This window comes from Cydia splendana, chromosome 4 (genome assembly GCF_910591565.1).
Source record: "Cydia splendana chromosome 4, ilCydSple1.2, whole genome shotgun sequence".
Taxonomy (NCBI): domain Eukaryota; kingdom Metazoa; phylum Arthropoda; class Insecta; order Lepidoptera; family Tortricidae; genus Cydia; species Cydia splendana.
The window spans coordinates 11,624,176-11,645,613 of record NC_085963.1 but is presented as its reverse complement, the minus strand read 5'-3'; the positions used below and the strand labels follow the sequence as shown (position 1 = coordinate 11,645,613).

The 21,438-nt window shown below is 37.0% G+C and overlaps 3 protein-coding genes across 3 annotated transcripts in view; 1 reads left to right on the top strand and 2 right to left on the bottom strand.

Moving 5' to 3' along the window:
- The window catches only part of LOC134789925 (semaphorin-1A-like), a 194,357-nt gene that overhangs the window by 14,037 nt on the left and 158,882 nt on the right, over positions 1 to 21,438 (bottom strand). The window lies entirely within an intron of this gene.
- LOC134789952 (GPI ethanolamine phosphate transferase 1) lies at positions 918 to 15,784 on the top strand. The gene is made up of 14 exons (XM_063760682.1): positions 918 to 1,351; positions 1,438 to 1,657; positions 6,888 to 7,003; positions 7,159 to 7,614; positions 7,740 to 7,870; positions 8,143 to 8,342; positions 8,671 to 9,160; positions 9,563 to 9,738; positions 10,473 to 10,660; positions 11,465 to 11,691; positions 12,530 to 12,723; positions 13,160 to 13,273; positions 14,319 to 14,510; positions 14,974 to 15,784. The coding sequence occupies exons 1-14, from the start codon at positions 1,017 to 1,019 to the stop codon at positions 15,217 to 15,219; spliced, it is 3,285 nt and encodes a 1,094-aa protein (XP_063616752.1). The 5' UTR covers positions 918 to 1,016; the 3' UTR covers positions 15,220 to 15,784.
- On the bottom strand, positions 15,237 to 20,759 carry LOC134789942 (CD2 antigen cytoplasmic tail-binding protein 2 homolog). Its single transcript, XM_063760671.1, has 3 exons — positions 20,479 to 20,759; positions 16,384 to 16,696; positions 15,237 to 15,771 (listed from the first exon to the last, which is right to left on the bottom strand). Exons 1-3 carry the CDS (start codon positions 20,674 to 20,676, stop codon positions 15,266 to 15,268), a joined length of 1,017 nt encoding a protein of 338 aa, XP_063616741.1. The 5' UTR covers positions 20,677 to 20,759; the 3' UTR covers positions 15,237 to 15,265.

Sequence of the window (21,438 nt, the reverse complement as noted above, 5' to 3'; positions counted from 1 at the left end):
GAGGGGAACGCCTGTTAATGGCGGCTCCATTGTTAATTACTCCGAGTCAAAATACGACAATGTATCGCAAATTGTTCGCAAATTGCATGCGATTAGCAATTACCGATACCGATGCCGTTTGTAAAGGTACTGTTACACATGCTCTAAAATAGCATGCTAAAAAGCCTGCTATTGAGTATGCTCAATACGAGCATGCTTATGAGCAGTTTACATTTGCTAGCAATACGCATGCCAGTTTTAAGTATGCTCCTGAATAAGCATACTCAAAACAAACACTCCAAATACACATGCTATTTTATAGCGTGCTCTCTCGCTCTCTGTCAGTTCAAACAAAGCTATGGACAATCAAACAGCTATCCGTATGGAGCTGAATAAGATCATCCTTTTGCTGGCGATGCAACATCCTCCATGTTCGTTAATATGTCTTGGTACGCATTATTTCTAAAAACATTATTTTTATACTGCGGTATGCGGGGATTCCACAAGCACTCGTTATTTCGATACAAATTTACAAATTTGAGCGTTTTTTCGTCGCCCCAGCGAGACATTTTGGCGTTAAAATTGTTCATGCGCACCTGTTGCAAACGACTGATCGATACTAGCATGCTCAATAAGCAAACCTGTTCACACGCGCTAAAAGCACGCCCCCCTCCACCCGCGCTGCAGGTAGCATGCCCAAAAATCGCACGACCGTTGATTTTTGAGCAAACTCAAAACGAGCATGCTCATTATTAGCAATGTTTCGACACACATGCTACTAAGTAGCAATTGCTCAATAGTGGCATGCTTTCGTGCTAGAAATCAGCATGTGTAACAGTAGCTTAAAGGCCATTATCAGCCAGTCAAAAATCAAAACGTAGTAGTTAGAACGTAGTGATTATATGCTCTTTGGTAGTAGTCATAGTTTCCGTTGTTTATTTGAAATAAATTATTAAAGGCTTAATAAAATTGTCAATTAAATACGATTGCTTTGTATCCTAGAATTTGATTTGCAATCTAGAATTTGTTTAATTGCAATGGATGAAGAAGCCGAAGAAGCCTTGGAAGGAAGCACAGACTACAAGGACGGAATGAAGCATGCACCGGAGCCTATATTTCTGTGTAAATGTTTATTAAGTGATGACACCATCCCGCCAGTAATACCTCCTCGTAAACTAAGAATTCTTAATGCAGTCGATGACACAGAAACTTACTTACGGGACCGGCGTATTCCAGAATTGATGCGTTTTCTACTTACTAAAGTACTATCCGATGGCTCTAACGATCCTACATCTTACCTCAAGGAATTATTAGATCACTGCATGCTATTTCGTGCAGGACACGGGACAGCCCCAGTTTTATATGAAGACAAGTAAGAGCATTGCGTTTAAACGTATTTAAAGGTAAATGTTAAAAATATCTTTCTCTCAGTTTCTCATACCTCGAATACGGTTTCAGGCATTTGGAAGCGGTGATTAAAAGTTTTGATCCAGGGCGCCGCGGGTGGTTAAGCTCAGGACAAGTTCGACGTCTTTATGCGACTTTGGGATTAACTCTAGATGAATATTGTCATGAAAAAATCTCAACTGCTATTATTTTTAAAGATATCAAAAGAACTCAAGAATCAGAACTGTTGTCCTTGCTTTCAGCTGGAATTCCAGTGGAAGAATCGTATAGTGTATCTGATACTACCGATTCGAAAAAAGTAAACGTTATTAAACCACCTCCAAAAATGTAATTCACGATTAGATCTTTGTTTTTATTGAATAACTAGCGACCCTCCCCGGTGTCGCACGGGTTAACAAATTATACACTTAAAACCTTCCTCAAAAATTACTCTATCGATAGGTAAAAACCGCATGAAAATCCGTTCAGTAGTTTTTGAGCTTATCGCGAACATACATATGCACAACAGACAGACGCGGCGGGGGACCATGGTGTAGTGATATCCGACTACAGTATCCACATTAGTACTTAGGTACTAATGTGGATACAATACCACAGTATAATAAAGAGTACTAACGTACAGTATGGACACTCCCTGCCTCCCGTTGAAAGTGCCACCCACCCGCTCTCGGTTACCTTTCAGTTACCGGCGGGCAAGGACGCGACGACGCGGTGCGCAAAGCGGAGGCCACGTAAAATATTAAACAAATTTACAAATCTTTTTGCAATGGGCGTGTGTTGTGCTGTGTACGGTTGTTTAAGCTCTATAAACGACAAAACTAAAAGAAAGTACTACAGATTCCCATTGGATGAATCAAGGCAAGTACATACCCAGTTATAGACCGGGAGATAGTGACACATTTTACTGGGTCATTTGTACCAGTATGGCGGTTCGTCAGGGGTCTAAGCATGTATGGACGGCCGTCTTATTTTGTATGGACGTCGTATTAAACGCAAACAAACTTTTATAATGGTTGAAAGTGCGTCAAACTAGTCTATAACGCAGTATATGCTCCAACCTTCGTCATGCTCCCCGCGCGCCGAAAGACACCCTTAGGCCCCATTCGCACGACAGCTTAAAAAGCGTTGCGTTAAAACCCGACGTTGGCGCTTTTTTACCGTTTCTGATATTTATGTTCATATGAACGCTTAAAAATCACTTGTGAGTCGTACTGCCACGTAGGCATCTCAGCAAAGCCATACTTTATTTGCTATTACGACGTATTATTTGAATATAGCTTGAATATTTCAGGATTTTGTAAGCATAAGTTGACATTTTTAAGGTGAAACTAATAATAATCATGACGATTGACACCAAAAATTGACACTTGACAGCGAACTGACAGCAGCGCCGGCGCTTTTTTAACGCTTGTGAGAACAGATACACGGAGTTCCGTATGCTCTATTCAATTTGACGCCAACGCTCAACGCCGAAAATCGAACAGTGCTCGATAAAAAAGCGCCGCGCTTAAAAACCGCCTTCGTGTGAATACATACATGGTTATCCATTTGCGTCATTCAAACGCTTTTTTAACGCGCGTTGAAAAAGCTGCCGTGCGAACGGGGCCTTATGCTAAGTAAAAGCCGTCAGCCGCAAGCGCAGGCTTGTGGCTGCCGGTATGCGAGCGGAGGTGGCATTTTGCGCCCGAAATATTGACCGAACGCCAAAGTAAGAAAAATACTTTATTATTGCATTACCATCATATGTTATCAATAATATGTAGTGTTTACAATCAGTACCTTCGAGTATTATCATTTTTATCAAGGTATATACTTTAAAATTGCCTCGCAAATACTAACGCTCGACAGCAAATACGTCTTTCTAGCGTAGTTTGTGATGATGAAATTGTTCATACGTACTTTTCTACAGCAAACGTTGTTTAAGTTTTATTTTTTCATTCGACGGTTTGACTGCTTTTATTTAAATAAAATCAAATTTATATTAGAGCTAATTGTATCGGGTTTAATTCCCTATAAGCCAAGTAGGTATTTGACATTACGAAGAGTTTAAATCTTATTGAAAAATGTTTTAAAGGGAAATTTAATGAGAATTCTTATGGACGGAATAACATTTTCCGCCTAAGTATTTAGATAACCAGGACAAAGGACCATGGGCATCTTTGTATGGAACCTGGGTCCATCCAAAAACCAACTGAGAGTTATATATATATTAGGCCATTAAATACCTAAGTGGGTTTTATAAAAAAACAATATGTATCTTAAAATAAGTTGGTATGTTTGTGTATTAGGTAATAGTTGTATGTTAAAATAGTAAAAGCTATGAGTTTGTAATCTAATAGAAAAATAATTTTATTAAAATTTGAATCTGATTTTTAATTAGGTACAACCGCTAAAATGCGTTTTAGAATTAAATAAATGACAGAGTATGTGCAGGAAATAATACGAGTTTAATTTTATTGCTAATGTAGTCTACACAACTCGCTAACGTCTTACCGTGCGATGAAACTCTCGATGATTCGATGCCTATTGATAACAAACTAAAATAACTATTAGAGATGCCACGAATTCGGTAAAACATTATGTATTATTGTGAGTTACGTGTATGCGAAAACTGATCACCTACAAAGATAGATGGTTGCTAAGATTTAAGTCAGCAGCAAGCTGAGATCTCCATACAAACGTAGTTACGCTCCCATTTTAAAACGATTAGGTAGATTGCTCTAAAACTTTGTACTCACTAAAGGATAAGGTATATCTATGCCTGTAATTAATGTGTAGCTTCAGATACCATAATAAAAAAACTACAGCGAATATAAGTTTTTCATACACAACTTATTTTTCCTCTATTTCATTAGTTTTGTTGGAATATAAACTAATTAGGTACTGGTATAGATATACCTTATATTATTGTATGTGCAATTTATTACAATCCAACACGTTGTTTTAAAATGAGTACGAATCTCCGTTTTTATGGGAAGTAATAATTCGGCTGAGCTTATTGCGGACTCTTTTAAGTTTCGTTGCTCATGCTCATTAGAAGTACATGTAATGTCATTAGTAGAGTCGAGTAAATCTAGCCCATGATACAAATAAAATCAGAAAGACTGTACACATTAAAAATTTGTACATATTGTGGGGTTATTCCCACCAGTTAGGTATCTACCACCAAGTTGTTACCAGTGGTAACTACTGGGAATTTATTTCCCACCTTTCTTCCCAGTAGCTACCACCAACTCAGTTTTGTGGTAATTACTGGGAAGTTTTTTTCCAGTAGTTACCACTGGTAAATGGTGGGATTTTTTCCCTAGAAGTTACCACCAACATTTTTTTACAGTACAATTTAAATGTCTTTTATTATATGAACAAAAAACACTATACTACTAAGCTTTTATTAAAAAAACGAGGTCCAGCGATTACTTTTTGCATTATAATCTTAATTACCATACAAAATTAACATATAAATCGGGTTATTCCCACTAGTTACCATCAAGTTGTTATAGTTAAATAGTAATAAAAACAGTATAAGTAGAATACTATAAAAATAGAGGCTTTATTGAACCCTAACAAAATTGTAGTAACTACTGGGGAAAAAATCCCACCTTTTACCAGTGGTAACTACTGGGAAACAAATCCCATTAGTTACCACTGGTAACAACTTGATGGTAACTAGTGGGAATAACCCAATTTATGTGTTAATTTTGTATGGTAATTAAGATTATAATCCAAAAAGTAATCACTGGATCTCGTTTTTTAAATAATAGCCTAGTAGTATGGCGTTTTTTGTTCGTATATAAATAAACATTTAAACTACGTGTCTATTTTTTATTCCCATTTCTTCCATAAATACTAATCTATAAAACCGTATATTCGGTGTTTTTGGTGGTATACGTTTTTTTACACTAGCACGCTAGTCGAAAATCTGGACAAAATCTTAATTTTTCCTAGTATACTAACCAAAAAGGCCGAATAGCTGCTATAAGGTCTTTTAACTTAGGATTTCAAGTGGGAATTATTCATTGTTACTAAGCAAAAAGGCAGCATGTGACATATACGGCGTTTTTACCTAGTTTCTACTTCGTAACTAAGTTAGAACGCCGCATAACGCATGTTTACCGCCTTCTTGACTAGTACGACCTACACATTTTTAAGCTTAATACTAATCTAAAGTGTTTTTTATAAAATTAAAAAAAACTGAGCTGTTTAGAAACATACTATAAATACCTAAAATAAGTACATATATATACCTACCACATACAAAAAGAAAAAATGGAAAAAGTTTTTCCGTTTCGTAGAAATTCAAGAAAGATGTTTGGGTTGGTTTTTTGCGATTATCTCGAAACTAGCTTTTGTCACTGACTTAATATTAGAAATAGACACACAGAGCAGAACAAAAATGTCAACAAAATGTGGATCAGAATGACATTAGCTGCAAATTTGCATTGATGATAAAAACGCTTACGTAAATTTTGAGTCAAGATAAATGTTTTGTACGGAAAAGAACTTACTGTCGTAAGCATTAAGTGTCAAATTTGTAAACATTATTACCAACACTGTTAAAACTTTAAGTCCGATGGCACTAAACGTAACTTCACCTTTGTAGTTACGTCAAACAACGTCAAACGAGAATAATGAACGAATGGAGTCCCTTTGGTACATTTTAATAGGTATTACTGTACAGAAAAACCGAAGTAATAAATGAAACAAATTTAATTTGATCGGGAGTTCAAATAAAATTAATTCATGGTAACAACCCGTGTAAGTTATCATAAAATAAATTTATAAATTTATTATATTTTCCTTGAAATAAATTCAACTTATTAAATAACTGTATATTTTAGATCTACATAATACTCTTCGCAATTTCGTTCTTTGCAATATAGTGCACGGGGACATTCAGGTCGCTACTGGTACTGATTGGTTATGGTCTTTATCAAAAAAATCCTGTGGTTGTCACTGTGTTCAGACAGGTTTAACATTTACAGTTAGTCGATGTAAGCCCTTATTGGTCGTGTATATGTCGGAAACAGGGAAATGCGCCGAACACACAAGTGCCGTTTTGCCTTGTTTAAAACTGCATCACCCCTATCTCTTGCTATAATAGCAGTCCACTCTGCACGTCGCATAGGTTTTCTTGGAAATCTTGAATTTAAACATAATATTATATCTTACGAATTCCATATAAAAATAAAAAAGTATTGGCCTACGCGAAGTATCCGAACAGACTTGTCAACAGTGTCAAAATGACAGCGGTACTAAAAAAAATGTAGGACTGTAGAATATTAATTTTAAGTATTTAGCCGGATAGTACTACTGAAATACTTCAATATTAAAGATTGATTAAGGAGGAGTGTTGCGCTAAGCTAATTTATAAAAGAAATTATCATATTCACGACAATGTTACGCATATTTTCATAGTAAATATGTTTCTATTAGGTTTTTTCATACATGTTGTGTTTTTGTTTTCAATATTTGATATTTATTTTAAGTCTCCTATTGTAAAGAATGTGGCTTCTTATCAGCCACATCATGAGTCAGTGGCAGACCGCCTCGTGCTCTTCATGGTCGACGGCTTGAGAGCAGAGTCGTTTGTTAACTATACTACCATGCCCTATTTGAGGTAAGTTATTTTGGTGTTTGTTTAAGTATGTTGCATTTAAAATTTAAGGCAAATCCTTAATCTCACTGGAGGTCTTTTCCTCTTCTCTTTTCCTTTTATGGGAGGAATCCTGGTCTCAGCATTTAAATAAATAACATAGATAATAAAAATTCCAGATCCGTTGCTAATAACTACGGCAGATGGGGCATATCCAGCACTCAAGTCCCCACGGAGTCCCGGCCCGGCCATGTAGCAGTCATTGCAGGCTTCTATGAAGACCCTTCTGCTATAATGAAGGGATGGAAAGAAAATCCTGTTGATTTTGATTCAGTGTTCAACCAAAGTGCATATACCTGGTGTTGGGGCACTTATGATATTGTAGACATCTTTACGAAAGGAACAGTAGACAATCATATATTTGTCCATAAGTTTGACCCTTATGATAATACATTTAGCACTGATAAAAATACAACGCTCCTAGATTCATGGGTATTTGAAAATGTCAGAAATTTCTTCTACAAAGCAAAGAGTGATGATGCAGTGCAAGAAAAGATGAGGAGTAAAAAAATAATCTACTTTTTGCATTTACTTGGGACAGATACTTCTGGACATACACATAAACCTAAAACACAGTAAGTTAAAAAAAATAACTATTGTGACAATTACTTTTTCATATTTCTATAATTCTCAGCAGACTGAAAAAAAAAACAGTGTCTTTGAATGTTATAAATATCTTTTGTTTTATTTATCTTTCCAGGAACTTTTTAACAACTGTGAGACATGTAGACCAGGGTATTAAGGATGTGGAAAAAATTGTCAGAGAGTTTTACAATGATGATGGAAAAACTACTTTCCTAATGACATCTGATCATGGCATGACAGATTGGGGTATGACTATTTTCAATATTTATTAGATACAGGTTTTGTTTATTTACTCTTTGTTCTTATTTGAATAACTCTCTTGTTATTGGTCATAATTATAATGAAAGTACTAGTAAATAATAAAACTAACAAACAATTAGCAAAGTAGAAATTACTAAAATTTTAATCAAGAATTATACCTTTATTAACATAATCAAACATCTAACTTAAATAACCCATCCTGTGTTACACCATGTTCAATTAATTCATAAATGAAGCTGATAGTATATTTTTTTAAGGTTCTCATGGCTCGGGTGATGATCATGAAACACAAACTCCATTTGTGATGTGGGGCGCTGGAGTGCAACAAGCTAAAGAGGGACCTGAGGACTCATACACCAAGGGCATGTCATTCAATCATAGGTTTGACATAAAACAGGCAGACTTGACACCGCTCATGTCTACTATACTCTCAATACCTGTGCCAGTCAATTCTATTGTAAGTTGATGCATATGTCATTCATAGTATGTATTTAAATTTTGACTTTAAACAGACACATTAAGGTTGACACATTTCTGTTGGTGGATTATATTACAATTTTTTGTGATGTAGGTACATCATTTCCCCTTTTTCCTTCTCTTGATACAAATTGAATCTTCTTTTCCTCTTCTTCTTATCACCAACACTGTGGCGCACGCACTTGAATTAGGTACTTTTTACAAACCTGTTTGAAGCACCACTTTGCGACTTTTTATTGCGGTCGTGCGCCGTAGAGGGTTGCCGGCTAAACTGTGCTTTATTTACAGTACAATGTTTGTGATTTCAGGGCAAATTGCCAGTGGATTTGCTAAACATGACACTGCCAAACAGAGCAAAAGCTGTCTATAGTCACAGCAGGCAGTTAGCTTCCCAGTACAATAGGAAGAAGTTAGAAGTGGAAACAAACGCCATATCATTGCTTTACAAACCATTTGAGCCATTTAGCACTAAGAAATATGAAGAAATTATAGAATTTACTGAGAAACTATTATTGAGTGGAGAATACGAGGAGCTTATACGTTTTAGTGAAGAAATTACACAATTGAGCCTTGCTGGACTGACATATTACCAGAACTATTATCAACGCCCATTGTTAATACTAGTCACCATGTCATTTATAGGCTGGATTTTGTATTTGCTTAAAGTATTATTAGAGCAAAAAGTTAATGCTCAAGTGGAGCCTGTTAATTTAAAGAGATTTAGTATTTTGGGCTCACATTTATTGTCAAATATGGTATTTTTACTACTGTGTTTTTTATCCTTTTACATTGTATTTGGTGAGTGTCCTACCTACTTACTTACTTCCTTTCTTTAAACTAAAACTATAACTATAGTTCCTTTTTTTTAGCATTAGAAAAAGACTACGCGATCTTGACGTGTCTAGTAATTGAAAAACGCTTTTTAAAAATCAGTAAGTATTACTTATGAAAGCAAAAGAATATAAATAATCGTATGTAATTCATAATTGTTACATATTTCCCGTGACTTATTTTTCAATAAAAAGACACGTCAAGATTGTTTACCTTTTTTCTAATGCTAAAAAAGCGAACTATAGGAGCTAACTGTGACCCCCATTGCGAATCAATACAAGTAGCTTTGCAGCTGACTGCAAATTATGATCACTTTTTTTTTCAAAAATATCTGACTGACGCTTTACTTATCCTATTTCATATTTTCAGCACAAAAATTACCAATTCAGTATTACATTCACTTTTTAATGCCTATTTTCTTATGGTGGAACGCCATACCGTCACCGGATGTGTGGTCAAAAGCAAATCGATTATTCAGAAGAAGCCAAAAAATTAATGGAGTATGGATCGAAGTGTTGTGCTATGGCTTAGGCTCAATGGCAATGGTAAGAAAATTTACTATTACCTGTTTACTGAATTGACTAATACCTTTTTAATTAACTTCCAATGGTGAAGTTAGGCCGCAGTGGTTCCTAACCTTTTCAGTCTGGTTACCTCTATGACCAACAAAAGGGAACCTGATTTTACCCCTCCTCCCAATGGTAATAAAAAATAAAACGTGTACGTTTGTTGTATTGTTATATTAGTAGGTTAGCTTATTACCCCCGTAAAATACCAGTTTTACCCCCAGGTTAGGAACCACTGAGTTAGGGTGTCCTATGGTAGATAGTTTTGCCAGCCCTTATTTTCAATGAATAGGGGGTATTAAGTACTGCAATGTTCTGCCGCCAGAGTGCAGCACTAAGCTAGCTAGTAAACCATAGAGGAACTTATACATATCACTGTGCCTTAAACTGTTTTTTAACAAGTCACAGACAATAAAATATGACATTGATGCATCACGGCGGTTTGTTAACAAGGGCCTACCGGGAAACGCGAAAATAGAAATTTACTTATCTGCCTCTTTATCGCTCGAATATGCAAGAGAGGTTATAATTTACGAAATTTCGGTTTTCTTGTTTCGCGGTAGACCCCAAATTGTGATGGATAGTGATAGTGGCGCCCCCTACGCAGAGTTTTGCGTAATATTCCCAATTGCAACATTGATAATGGGGCTTGGTTATCAACAATATCAGATTGTATCAAAATTTAAATATTCATCAGAAATTTTTGTTTTTAGGGTTTGTCATTCACCTATCGATGGATGTTGAGTATCCCACTCATGGGCATGGGCTTGTGGCCATTTTTCTCATCCATACGCAACTGCTTGACTACACCGATTCTCATAATGTGGCCAGCTAGCTGCGCTATGCTTAGTTTCTTTTCATTTGTACCTGTAGTTGGGAAAGATGTACTCATAGAATTAGTGTGAGTAAAATGAATTCTGGAGAATTAAAAACGGGAGCCCACTGCGGCGCACGACGACGTATTTTTTTTTTTTTGCGTGAATTGATTTCATCGTAGTGTAACGAAGATCGTCATTTTCAAGGACTAGTTTATAGGTATTAATTTTCGCGGGCCCGCTCACATATTCGTGCCTGCATCGCAGAGGGTTTTCGTTTTTAAGGTTTTGTATCTTTTCCCTAATATAACACTGCTTCACTTTCCTGGGGGCCTAGCCAAGATGACAATCGTTGGTAGAAAACGCCGATCGAAACTTAAATAATGTATGGAAATAGTCACGTGACTTCTCGTAGCATCTGGCATCCCGATATAGACCGTCCCTTTCAAATCAATCAGAGATAACGGGACGACACTACGATGTTGCCACTTTTTTATTTCTACAAATTCTTGTCGGTCTATACATCTTTTGTTTTCGTTTGGCGTTTGTCCCTCTACGATTGTCATATTGGTAAGGTCCCCTGCTATTGCTTTATTTATTACACGAAATTATGGCCAGTATCGGAATTAGAAATATTTCTCATGTTCTGTTATCAGTCCTCACTCGAGTGACGTCATCGATCTTAACATACCTACTAACATACTGAACTTAAGTATATAACTGAATTCCGAATACAATACCTACTTTATAATGTCGGGTAAATCTGAAAGTCATTCTTGAATTTAATTTAATTAGAGTCCATTTTTGGAATTTCCCTACAAATCCTACAATTTTAAGTTCGGATTTAACCGAATATACCTAATATATATATATATATTGGGTATTTTCAGTATCGTCGCTGGATTGCTGTGGCTTGTGGTAATGACTATTTACGTTCTGAGAGTCTTACTACCTCTTTACAACGGACGTGAAGAGAATCGGACTGAAGTAGTGTTGGCTGTGATACAAATAGCGTTACTGATTTTCTCGTTACATAACATTTATGTACAGTCGAGGAGATTTGACCAGGGCACGCCGGTGTCATACTTTTATCAAGTAATGTCGTGGGTGACTGCAGGTAATTTATCATATCTGAACTAGACTCTATTTTCAAGGTGTTACAGTGCATGTTCGGATGTTGTTGAGCATCCTTTATAGCAGGGGTCTCCAAACTTTTTTACCTGAGGGCCATATTGCGCCTCAGAAATTTTCGCGCGGGCCACCGTCAGTTTTTGCGCCGGGGGAGGGTGTCTGGTTGGGAGCTGCTGTTAGGAACAGTTCCACTCTCAATGAATGCTGAACCCCTGGAGACTAGCTCCCGCGGGCCGGACAGTGGGCACTCGCTTTGGGTGTCGGCGGGCCGGATTGGAACGCGTCACGGGCCGGATTTGGCCCGCGGGCCGGGGTTTGGCGACCCCTGCTTTATAGTAAAGATATTTTTTGGTGGTGACTGTGTGCTTATTATTTATTAATGTCTATGAATAAGTATGGTCCTGGTCGAGATCATTTCCGTCACACAAGACAAGACCATTGAAACGTAGGTACTTAGGGCATACTGAAAATTCCTGGACTGCACTTAGAAAAAATAAGTCGTCTCATATATCAAAATCCAGAAACTTTCAGTATGGCCCACGTAATACAAACAGCAACACTCCTAACTGTACATCGCTGGACCTTATTACAAAAGGCATAAGGTCCACCGATGTACAGTTAACATGGTGGGCGATGGTACGTAGTAATAATAACTCGATGGACAAGACGCAACAATTTAAAACTTACTTAGGCACTGATCTTTTACCTTAATTTTCGGGGCTCCATCAACTCAGGGAACTTAACAATGATTTTCACCGACTAAAGTAAACTTAAAACCGTAAGACCGAAAAATTAGTGCATAACACTTATTTGTTTTCTTGCAGTTGTTTCACTTGCGCTTCCGGTGGCCAGTTCTAAGAGATTAGTATGCCGCCTAATGACCATAAACACATCGATACTTATATTTTATCTTCTGCTTTCCGTGGCACATGAAGGGCTCTTTCTAGTCACGCTAAATTTCAATGTCATGTGTTGGGTTTTGATTGAATTCAGACTTCTTCACCTCGGACGCGTAAGGGTAAGAAAAAAGAGAAGAGGGTAAGAAAGGAGGACAGCTTAAAAGTCGACGGGCAAAAAGCTAATACGGTGACTCTAATACGATGGAATTATGTGTGAATTTCGGAATTATCCTGCATGCCGAAGTATTCGGAATTACCCGAATACACCTCACTACTCTTACTCGCTTTTGGTCGCCGACTTCGACCGCGTAGTGAAATTGTCCTCTTCTCCTCTCCCTCTCCCAGTAAATAGTATAGTCCCGTCCTATTTTTTGAATGATTAAAACTGTTTAACACCATCAAATTGGTAGCCTCTAAAGTTTAAAGTCGGCTATCCTTAGCCTTCGTTTGATCCATACCGACACCTCTCACACCCTGTAGGTAAAATAATATGTAGCTTATAACTGTCATTTGTTTATTTATATAAAAAAATTGATTGAATATGTTTTATTACAGATAATTGACTGCACATTTGACAAATCATCTGTTGAAGAAGATAAAACGAAAAGAAGTCTCACATCTATTGAAAGAAGTATAAGTAGTGATGATTTTAGAAGGGCGTTCTTTTTCGTATCCTTTATAAAAATAACTAAAAAAATAGATATATTACATAGATCACTCTTGACCTGACGACATGACAGACAGAGGATCGATTCGATAATCCCATTTGACCGCCAAAGACGTCAACTGACCCGCGCGGCTACAGCCCAATATCAACCTTCGTGCTTTGCGCCAAGGTTCACAATGATGCGCCGCACACGATAGGCGTGGTGTTCAAAGGGTCAAGGTTCATAGAGGGGCAAATAGACGAACGAATGAAGAGGTTTGTGTGGTATCGTCTTGGGTCGTCCCATCCGTTTTTGGTCAAGTTCACCACCACCGATGAACTTGATGAATGTAGAATGCGTGACGAAAGCAGAATAGGACTAATTTAAGAACTTGACCAAAAACGAATGGGACTACCCAACACGATACCGTTTGTGTTAGGCTCAGAGCCCTATGGACATCCTCGTAAGGCCCCATTCGCACGACAGCTTAAAAAGCGTTGCGTTAAAACCCGACGTTGGCGCTTTTTTACCGTTTCCAATATTTGTGTTCATATGAACGCTTAAAAATCACTTGTGAGTCGTACTGCCACGTACGCATCTCAGAAAAGCCATACTTTTTTGCTATTACTACTAATATAGCTTGAATATTTCAGGAATTTGTAAGCATAAGTTGACATTTTTAAGGTGAAACTAATAATAATCTTGACGATTGACACCAAAAATTGACACTTGACAGCCAACTGACAGCAGCGCCGGCGCTTTTTCAACGCTTGTGAGAACAGATACACGGATTTCCGTATGGTCTATTCAGTTTGACGCCAACGCTCAACGCCGAAAATCGAACAGTGCTCGATAAAAAAGCGCCGCGCTTAAAAACCGCCTTCGTGTGAATACATACATGGTTATCCATTTGTGTCATTCAAACGCTTTTTTAACGCGCGTTGAAAAAGCTGCCGTGCGAACGGGGCCTAAGAGGAGTTTATCCAGCAATCGTTAGGCCAATATGTATGATATGATATGATGTATTTCGTCCTCCTATTTATTTCATTTCCTTAACAGTTTTACAGCTAGCGTATGTAATTTTAGCGTTTTTCGGAACCGGAAATATAGCGTCACTCAACTCATTCGAAGTTCGTTGGGTTACGTGTTTCATAACGTCCTTCCAGCCATTTATAATTACTGGATTGATCTTACTGAAGACGTTGACGCCTTTCTTGAGTGTTGCATGCTGTTTTAGAGGCGTACAGTATTTGACAGAGGTATGTATGGGGATGTATGTTAGCCTTATTTGGCATAGTTTTATTTTTAGTACTTACTCTTTTTAAATTCATATAGGGGGCGTGCGTAAACTGTATGGGGCAGCACAGGGGCCCCTGTTAAATGGCGTGTGGTGTGGATGTCAAGTTAAATTTTCTGATTTAAGCCACAAGATGGCAGTCTTTTCAATTAACGTATAAAACGTATTGTCTATGTAATCTGGATTATTTATACACAAAAACCATTCCGTGAATGGTCACTAGGTCTCTATAGAGATCCCCTTAATTTCAGCCCGTGTGCCTGGGATGTGCCTAAGAGAGCATGCTTGTACAGTAGGGACAGCAACTGCTAATGGGCGTAGTGTCAATGTCAACTTTTAGTTTTCGATTTAGGCTATAAGATGGCAAGTGTATAAATGTGTATTAGACAAAAGAAATTACTGTATGAAAAACCTTTTCTTTCCAGGCACCAACAGGGTACTTACATATCATAGTACTCATATACTCAAACATAATGGGTATTCAGTTGCTGTACTATGTTAGAAACACTGGAAGTTGGTTGGAGATCGGCACTTCAATATCACAATTTGTTATAGTTCAAGTTATTACATTATTTATAGTTTTAATTAACCAAATGGCAAAAGTCATGACTGATTTTAATGTCTTTAATGTTGTTAATAAGTTGTTTAAAAGTCGAAAAAAGTATGTTTAAAAGTAAAATAAATGGTATTGTACTGTACTGTACTGATTTATTGACATCACAAGTACAATTCAAAATCCATTCTATTTGAACTGTAGAATTGACTGTCTTCTCCATGCTTCCTCACCCACACACCAGTTTTGAAATATCCTTCAGAAGCCCATTTCTGCATTTGCTCTGTGGAATGTGGTCCTGACAGCTCAGCATCATCGTCTTGTTTCCATTTGAACTCCCATTTAACTTCTTTGGGTGCGTCATCATCTTCCTCTGCATTTTCAGTTTTTTTATTCTCACTGCCACTCTCTTTATTTAGACTTTGCTGTTCTTTCTGATCAAAATCATCAGCATACATGTCTAAACCTGCATCATCCTTTTTACTTTCATTCTTGGATATAATGGCACTGATCTTCTCATAAGTTTCTTGATAAATGTCCATGTTGCCTGTTTTGGTAAGTATCTGATTGGCAAGTTCTGTGACTCTGGTGACGGTTTTGCTTCCCTCATCGACTATTCCTGCTTTCTTCCTTTTCCATCTTTCTGCACTTGACATTTTTGAACCAGCACCTAAAACAATAAAGTAAGTATGTAGATATGCTAAATTAACCTTTAGTGGTATAATTAACTTTTAGGAAAACATTTGATGTTAGTCATCACTATCAGTAGACCTAGCACATGATTGGCGCGACAGTACCTCGCCGAGAGATAGATTATCCGCCTTTTTATAATTGTACTATTAATTAAAAAGGGACAGGTAATCTATCACATGGCGCAATACTGTCGTGCCAATTATCTGCTAGCCCAGCTAAAAAGATGTAAAGGGACACCAAAATAAAATTGTAGGTGCATTTTCCTTGTTGTTGGATTTCTCCAACTGACATCATACATACATCAGTGTTGGCCGAAACGTTAATGCAATAAACCATTATTGACCATTAACCATTATAAATTGAACCGTAAACTGTAACCGTCTGCGTCCGTTTCAATTTATAATGGTTAATTGCAATTAACGTTCGGCCAACACTGACACACATCACAGATTATGTAACATTAATCATAATTCTGTACATCAGTGTATACAATCCCAGTTACACTGATTAAGAGAATAGATAAGCACTTTATGCCACAGGTCTCAAAGAAAAGGCAAGCTGAATACATCTGGTGGTAAATTATGCTTACCCAGTCTTTGTAAAGCTTTTGCAATAGTCTCCCTTGGCTTCATATGTCCCAGTATTTCCTTATAATTCTCATACAGGTCAAACTTTTCAGCCACCTCTTCATCTTCACTGCTAGATTCATCACCAAGACCCTTATTTTCATCATCTCTGTGCACCTTGTACTTGTCCTCCGGCCTGCCTTTTACCTTCACCCAATCTATGTTGTCAAGCCAACCATCTCTGATTTCTTTTTCTTTCTTCCAGTGATATTGGCCTTGGTTATCAAAATGGCCTTCTTCCAGCTCCTCTTTCATGTTGAATGGTGTTATAGTGATCTGTAAATTATACAGTAATTATTGTAATTAACCTATTGAGTGTCAGAGTATTAAGCATGCCATGCTGATGCATGTGCATGCGCATGTAAAATAATTCATGATTTGAATTTCGATAATAAGCTTTACATAAATGTTTCATTAACCCATTCAGGGCCAGCGACTCAGCTTATGGGTCATGCTCAAACAGTTCCGCAGGGCCAATGACTCACATGTGAGTCCTGAATAAATTCTGATTTAAACATAAACGAAACGTAATTTGACGTAATAACGTAAGTGTCATATAAGCTAACAACCATTTCTATAAGGTATATTAGGATAAAAAATTATAAACAAGTTTTTTTAATGAAAACAGGGTCTAGAATATTCATGTTTGGTTTACTATCAGTGCAATATAGTAAATAAATTGAAATTCTAGATACATATGCGATGCAAGCAAACAGAAAAATCCATATTTAGAAAATACCAAAAAAAAATATATTTCAGAAGTTATTGACATGGCTCAAGGTATGGGTCACCGTGGCCTGGCGCTACTTGTAAAAACTACAAATGTTTCCGTAGCAGGCTAAAATAAACTTTATTGGCTGGTTTTAAAGCTTATTTCATGTTGAAGCTGTTTGATATTGTACCATTTTACAACCGATTACTGTTTGGTTGATGGTAAGCAACATTTTGTAGGAACCAAACCGTAGTATAATAATATTTTGTTTTGTATGAGGGGTACGGCAACGAGGATTTTCTCCCACTGTACTTTTATGTCATAATATTTGGTGATCGTTGTAATTACCTACTAACAATGATGTTCAGATTCATTTTTTTTTTCGTTTCAATATAAAACAAGGCGGTTGAAACAGTCACCACTAACTAATATGTATGTAGAGTCGGACCAAGAAAAGTCTGCAGCGGATTTGATAGCCCACGCAGTGCAAGTGTCATTTATACGTCATAATTTCATAGAAGTTTGACGTTTAAAATAACACGTGCACTGCGTGGGCTATCAAATCCGCTGCACTCCCATCACTGGAATTATTCTTAAACACATACAAGAAAATAATATAAAACTTTAACGGCTTTACTTGCTCTACTCTTTCTATAATACTTGTCATCTTATATCTATTGTCCATCTCTTATTTTTCTCCTTATGTTGGCATGCTGCCTAACTGTCAAAACTATCGCCTTTCCCGCTCTTTTTCTAATAAACTGTACATATGTCATGTGTTGTCTGTGATGTCCATAACAATAAATGTTTTTGTTTTAGGTTCCCAGCACAATTCCTATCACCAAATCAAAATTATTCACCGAACATTCTTATCGTGCGTAGTACGTCTTAAAACGTCGTCATTGGCAAAATCCCTCCTGCCAATACACACAAGAGGGGAAAGCCATATTAAAAAAAAAAAAAAAAAAAAAAAATCCGCTGCAGACTTTTCATGGACTGCCTCTATTACAAATAGTGTGTGACAAATATTTAGAAGGTTTTTTAAACATCGTGGTTTCTATGGCAGATTAGAAAGTAAGTAAGTACTATAATACATTTTAAGTTCTCTATTGTTACTAGAGTCTGGCTACTGAAATTTTACACAAATGTTTGGCGGGAAATTCAAAAAATCTTGGGCTGGTCACACTTTGTGTAGTAGGAATTATAGTTTTGATACTAGAAAATATTTTTAATTTTCTGTGCACACTAAGGTACCTAAGGATATAAGTTAAATATACGTTGACGTGCACTCAAAGTCAGCTCACATAATTTCTACCACTATGAAAAGTATACAGTAGGGTGATTCACTTTACTAAGGAAAAAAAAATATCTTAGTTTTTCCTTGCTCCACAAGTTTTATTTTGTTCGTTTGATCGAAAAACGTATGTGCACCAAAAATCAGCCTATTCTAACAACGCTTAGTGGTCGCTATGATTTGCAAGTAAATTTTATTTTACGAAGTATGGCAAGTTGACCGTGTAGCTATCATTGTCAGTAGCGGTGGAGAAGAAAAGCTTTTGGCGGTACCAGCCATCAAAAGGGGTACCGGATGTGAACAAGCGACCGCATGCTTACAGACCCTCGACGACTGGCAGTTGAGAGCTCAGGTGCGTGGACTCTGCTTTGACACAACTGCTTCGAACACTGGGTTGAACTTGGGTGCATGTACTTTGATTGAGGAAGCTCTAGACAAAGAACTAGTTTGGATTGCTTGTCGACACCATGTTCTCGAAATAATTCTTTCTGAATATGCTAAATGCTAAGTATCAAAATATTTATAGAGCACCAACCTCCGAATTTGTTTACATTTGTTTAGGAGTTGTAAACATTGCAGTTTTTCGTTATACAACGCTACACCTCGACTTCGCACATTGTCGTAATTCTTTACCAGCTTAAATAATAGTTTGCGAACCTCACTCAGTATAGACATTATTAATATTATTTAAAATAAAACCATTATAAACCGCAAACAATTTGAATGAATGACATAAATTGACAACTGACTTTTAGCTTTTTTTTTAATCATAGACAATTGGTGATACAACAACGAAATATTTGTCAACAATTTTTGGCTAGCCAGACTCTAATACTCGTATAATGGCGTTTACCAAAACAAAGATAATGACCGATCAGGTGTAAGCTTATCGGACACACTTGGACAATAAACAAGGAATGCACCCGAGCGGCGGTATTATCATTCATGTGGTATTTGTCACAAGAGTTCAAGAAGTGATTCATCCCATCCCCCCTATTAGAGATGTATTTTGGAGTAACATGGGAAATATTATTTAGACACGATTTATTCGTTGGTGACTTTATACGTTTAACTTAACACTTGCACAGGCTGTGGGCTATCAAAATTGCTGCCAACTTAGCTTGGTCAGACATTAAAGGCTTGTAGAAAGTAAAAATGTTCATTCCTCTTACAAACTGCAATAATTAGTTTTTTTTGATAGGCACAGAAAAAAGGTGGTTAGTAAAAATCTTGCATAATGCTGTCCAACTGGCTGGCTTCATAAGCGGCGATTTATTTACCGTGCGTGCCAGGCTCGAGACCCATAAGCTGAGTCATACGTTTTAGCTAAAAACGGTTTGTATGGTGGCCCGGCGTATTGGGTACGCTAGGCGGTTCGTGGCCATGAATGGGTTAATTGACATGGCAATTGTCACAAGTAATAGTAAAGATTTTGCTTTGCAAACATTTTATTAATACTAGAAAATAAGGTATTTTAATTATGTTGTTTGGGACAATGATATTATAAAATTTTAGATAAGTTATACTCATACATTAGGATTACAAAAAATACTTCCATATTTATTTAATTACCTCTGGATGAATTTGTGTTTGTTGATTAATTTTCGAATACCATTTATCTTTGTTACACTCGTTGTTGAATGTATGCCTGTTGTTTTCTCTTGTGATGTGCGTTAGCACGTGCACATCTCTTGCTTGCTTAGGCGCAACTGAAGAACATTCTGTACAATTCTCACAAGTTAAGTGCTTCAATTTTGGAGCGCGTATAACCTATCTATAGTTATAATATCATTGGTTTGGGAGACCAATGTAAACTATTCTTTACTATTTGCTTGTCAGTTCTATTATTTATTCAAAGTGCAAGGCAGTGCAAAAGTAGGGGTGTCACATGCGAAGATGCTAAAAATGGTGATCAGATCACTCTTGAAGGTCACATTAACACATAAAACCTATTGCTCATTACCCTCTAGCATAAAATTTTATTTAGCATGGAAACAGCTATGTTTGATATAAAACCTAATAAACAAAATATTGACATCAGTGCCCACTTACTTCACCTTCAATCGCTGCTACGCCTTCCTCCTCTCCTTCGATATCATCAGCATTAAGAACATTGTTCCTCTCCTCTTCAGCACCGCTATCCTCCTCATCCGAATCCAATGAATGCTTCTTTCCTTCTTTCTTGGTTACACGTTTTTCGTCAGGTTCGTCTTCTAAATCGAAGGCAGTAGACGCCGCTCTTTTTGCCATGTTTACAACGAATCTGGTTGTTGTTAAACTAAGGCAACGTTTTATTTCTCGTCATTCGTTCCCTAATTATTTGTTTCGTAGTGTGAACTGTGAAGCTAGCTTGAAAAGTGCTTTATTCAAGTGATTGAGAAACTTCAGTTTAGCTTGGCATTGGCATGACATGACGCATAACAACGCATAAGTTGACGTTTAGAATGCGTTCGGAAATCGCAAGAGAAGCTTTGTGGACTTCTAAGGCCCCATTTACACGAGAGCTTTTGCAACGCGCGTTAAAAAAGCGTTTGAATCCGTCTACACGCTCAATTCGATTTAACGACCAACGCTTAAAGTCGAAAATCCAACAACGCTAGATAAAATGTATCCATTTGTGTCATACAAACGCTTTTTTAACGCGCGTTGAAAAATCTCTCGTGTAAATGGGGCCTAAACGGACAAAAAACCACCCACATCATTTGAAATCTGCAGCTGATTAAAATATAATTTTATAAATTTCCTACGTTGACTGAAGCAGTAGGAAATTTACTCTGTACCACCCAGATACCACCCAGGATATACACGGTGTAACATGAGGAAACCGAATAATTTTAACAGCGTATTCCTGATCATATTTAGAGACAAAAATGTCCTATAAACTTTTTTGAAATTCGCCTAGTTTCAGAGATAATGTTAATTAAAAAAAAACTAGTTTTTTATTGTTACATAGTGTAAAAGGTCTTTTTGATGGTGATGTTGCTGCTATGGGACGTAGTCTAAATACCCTTA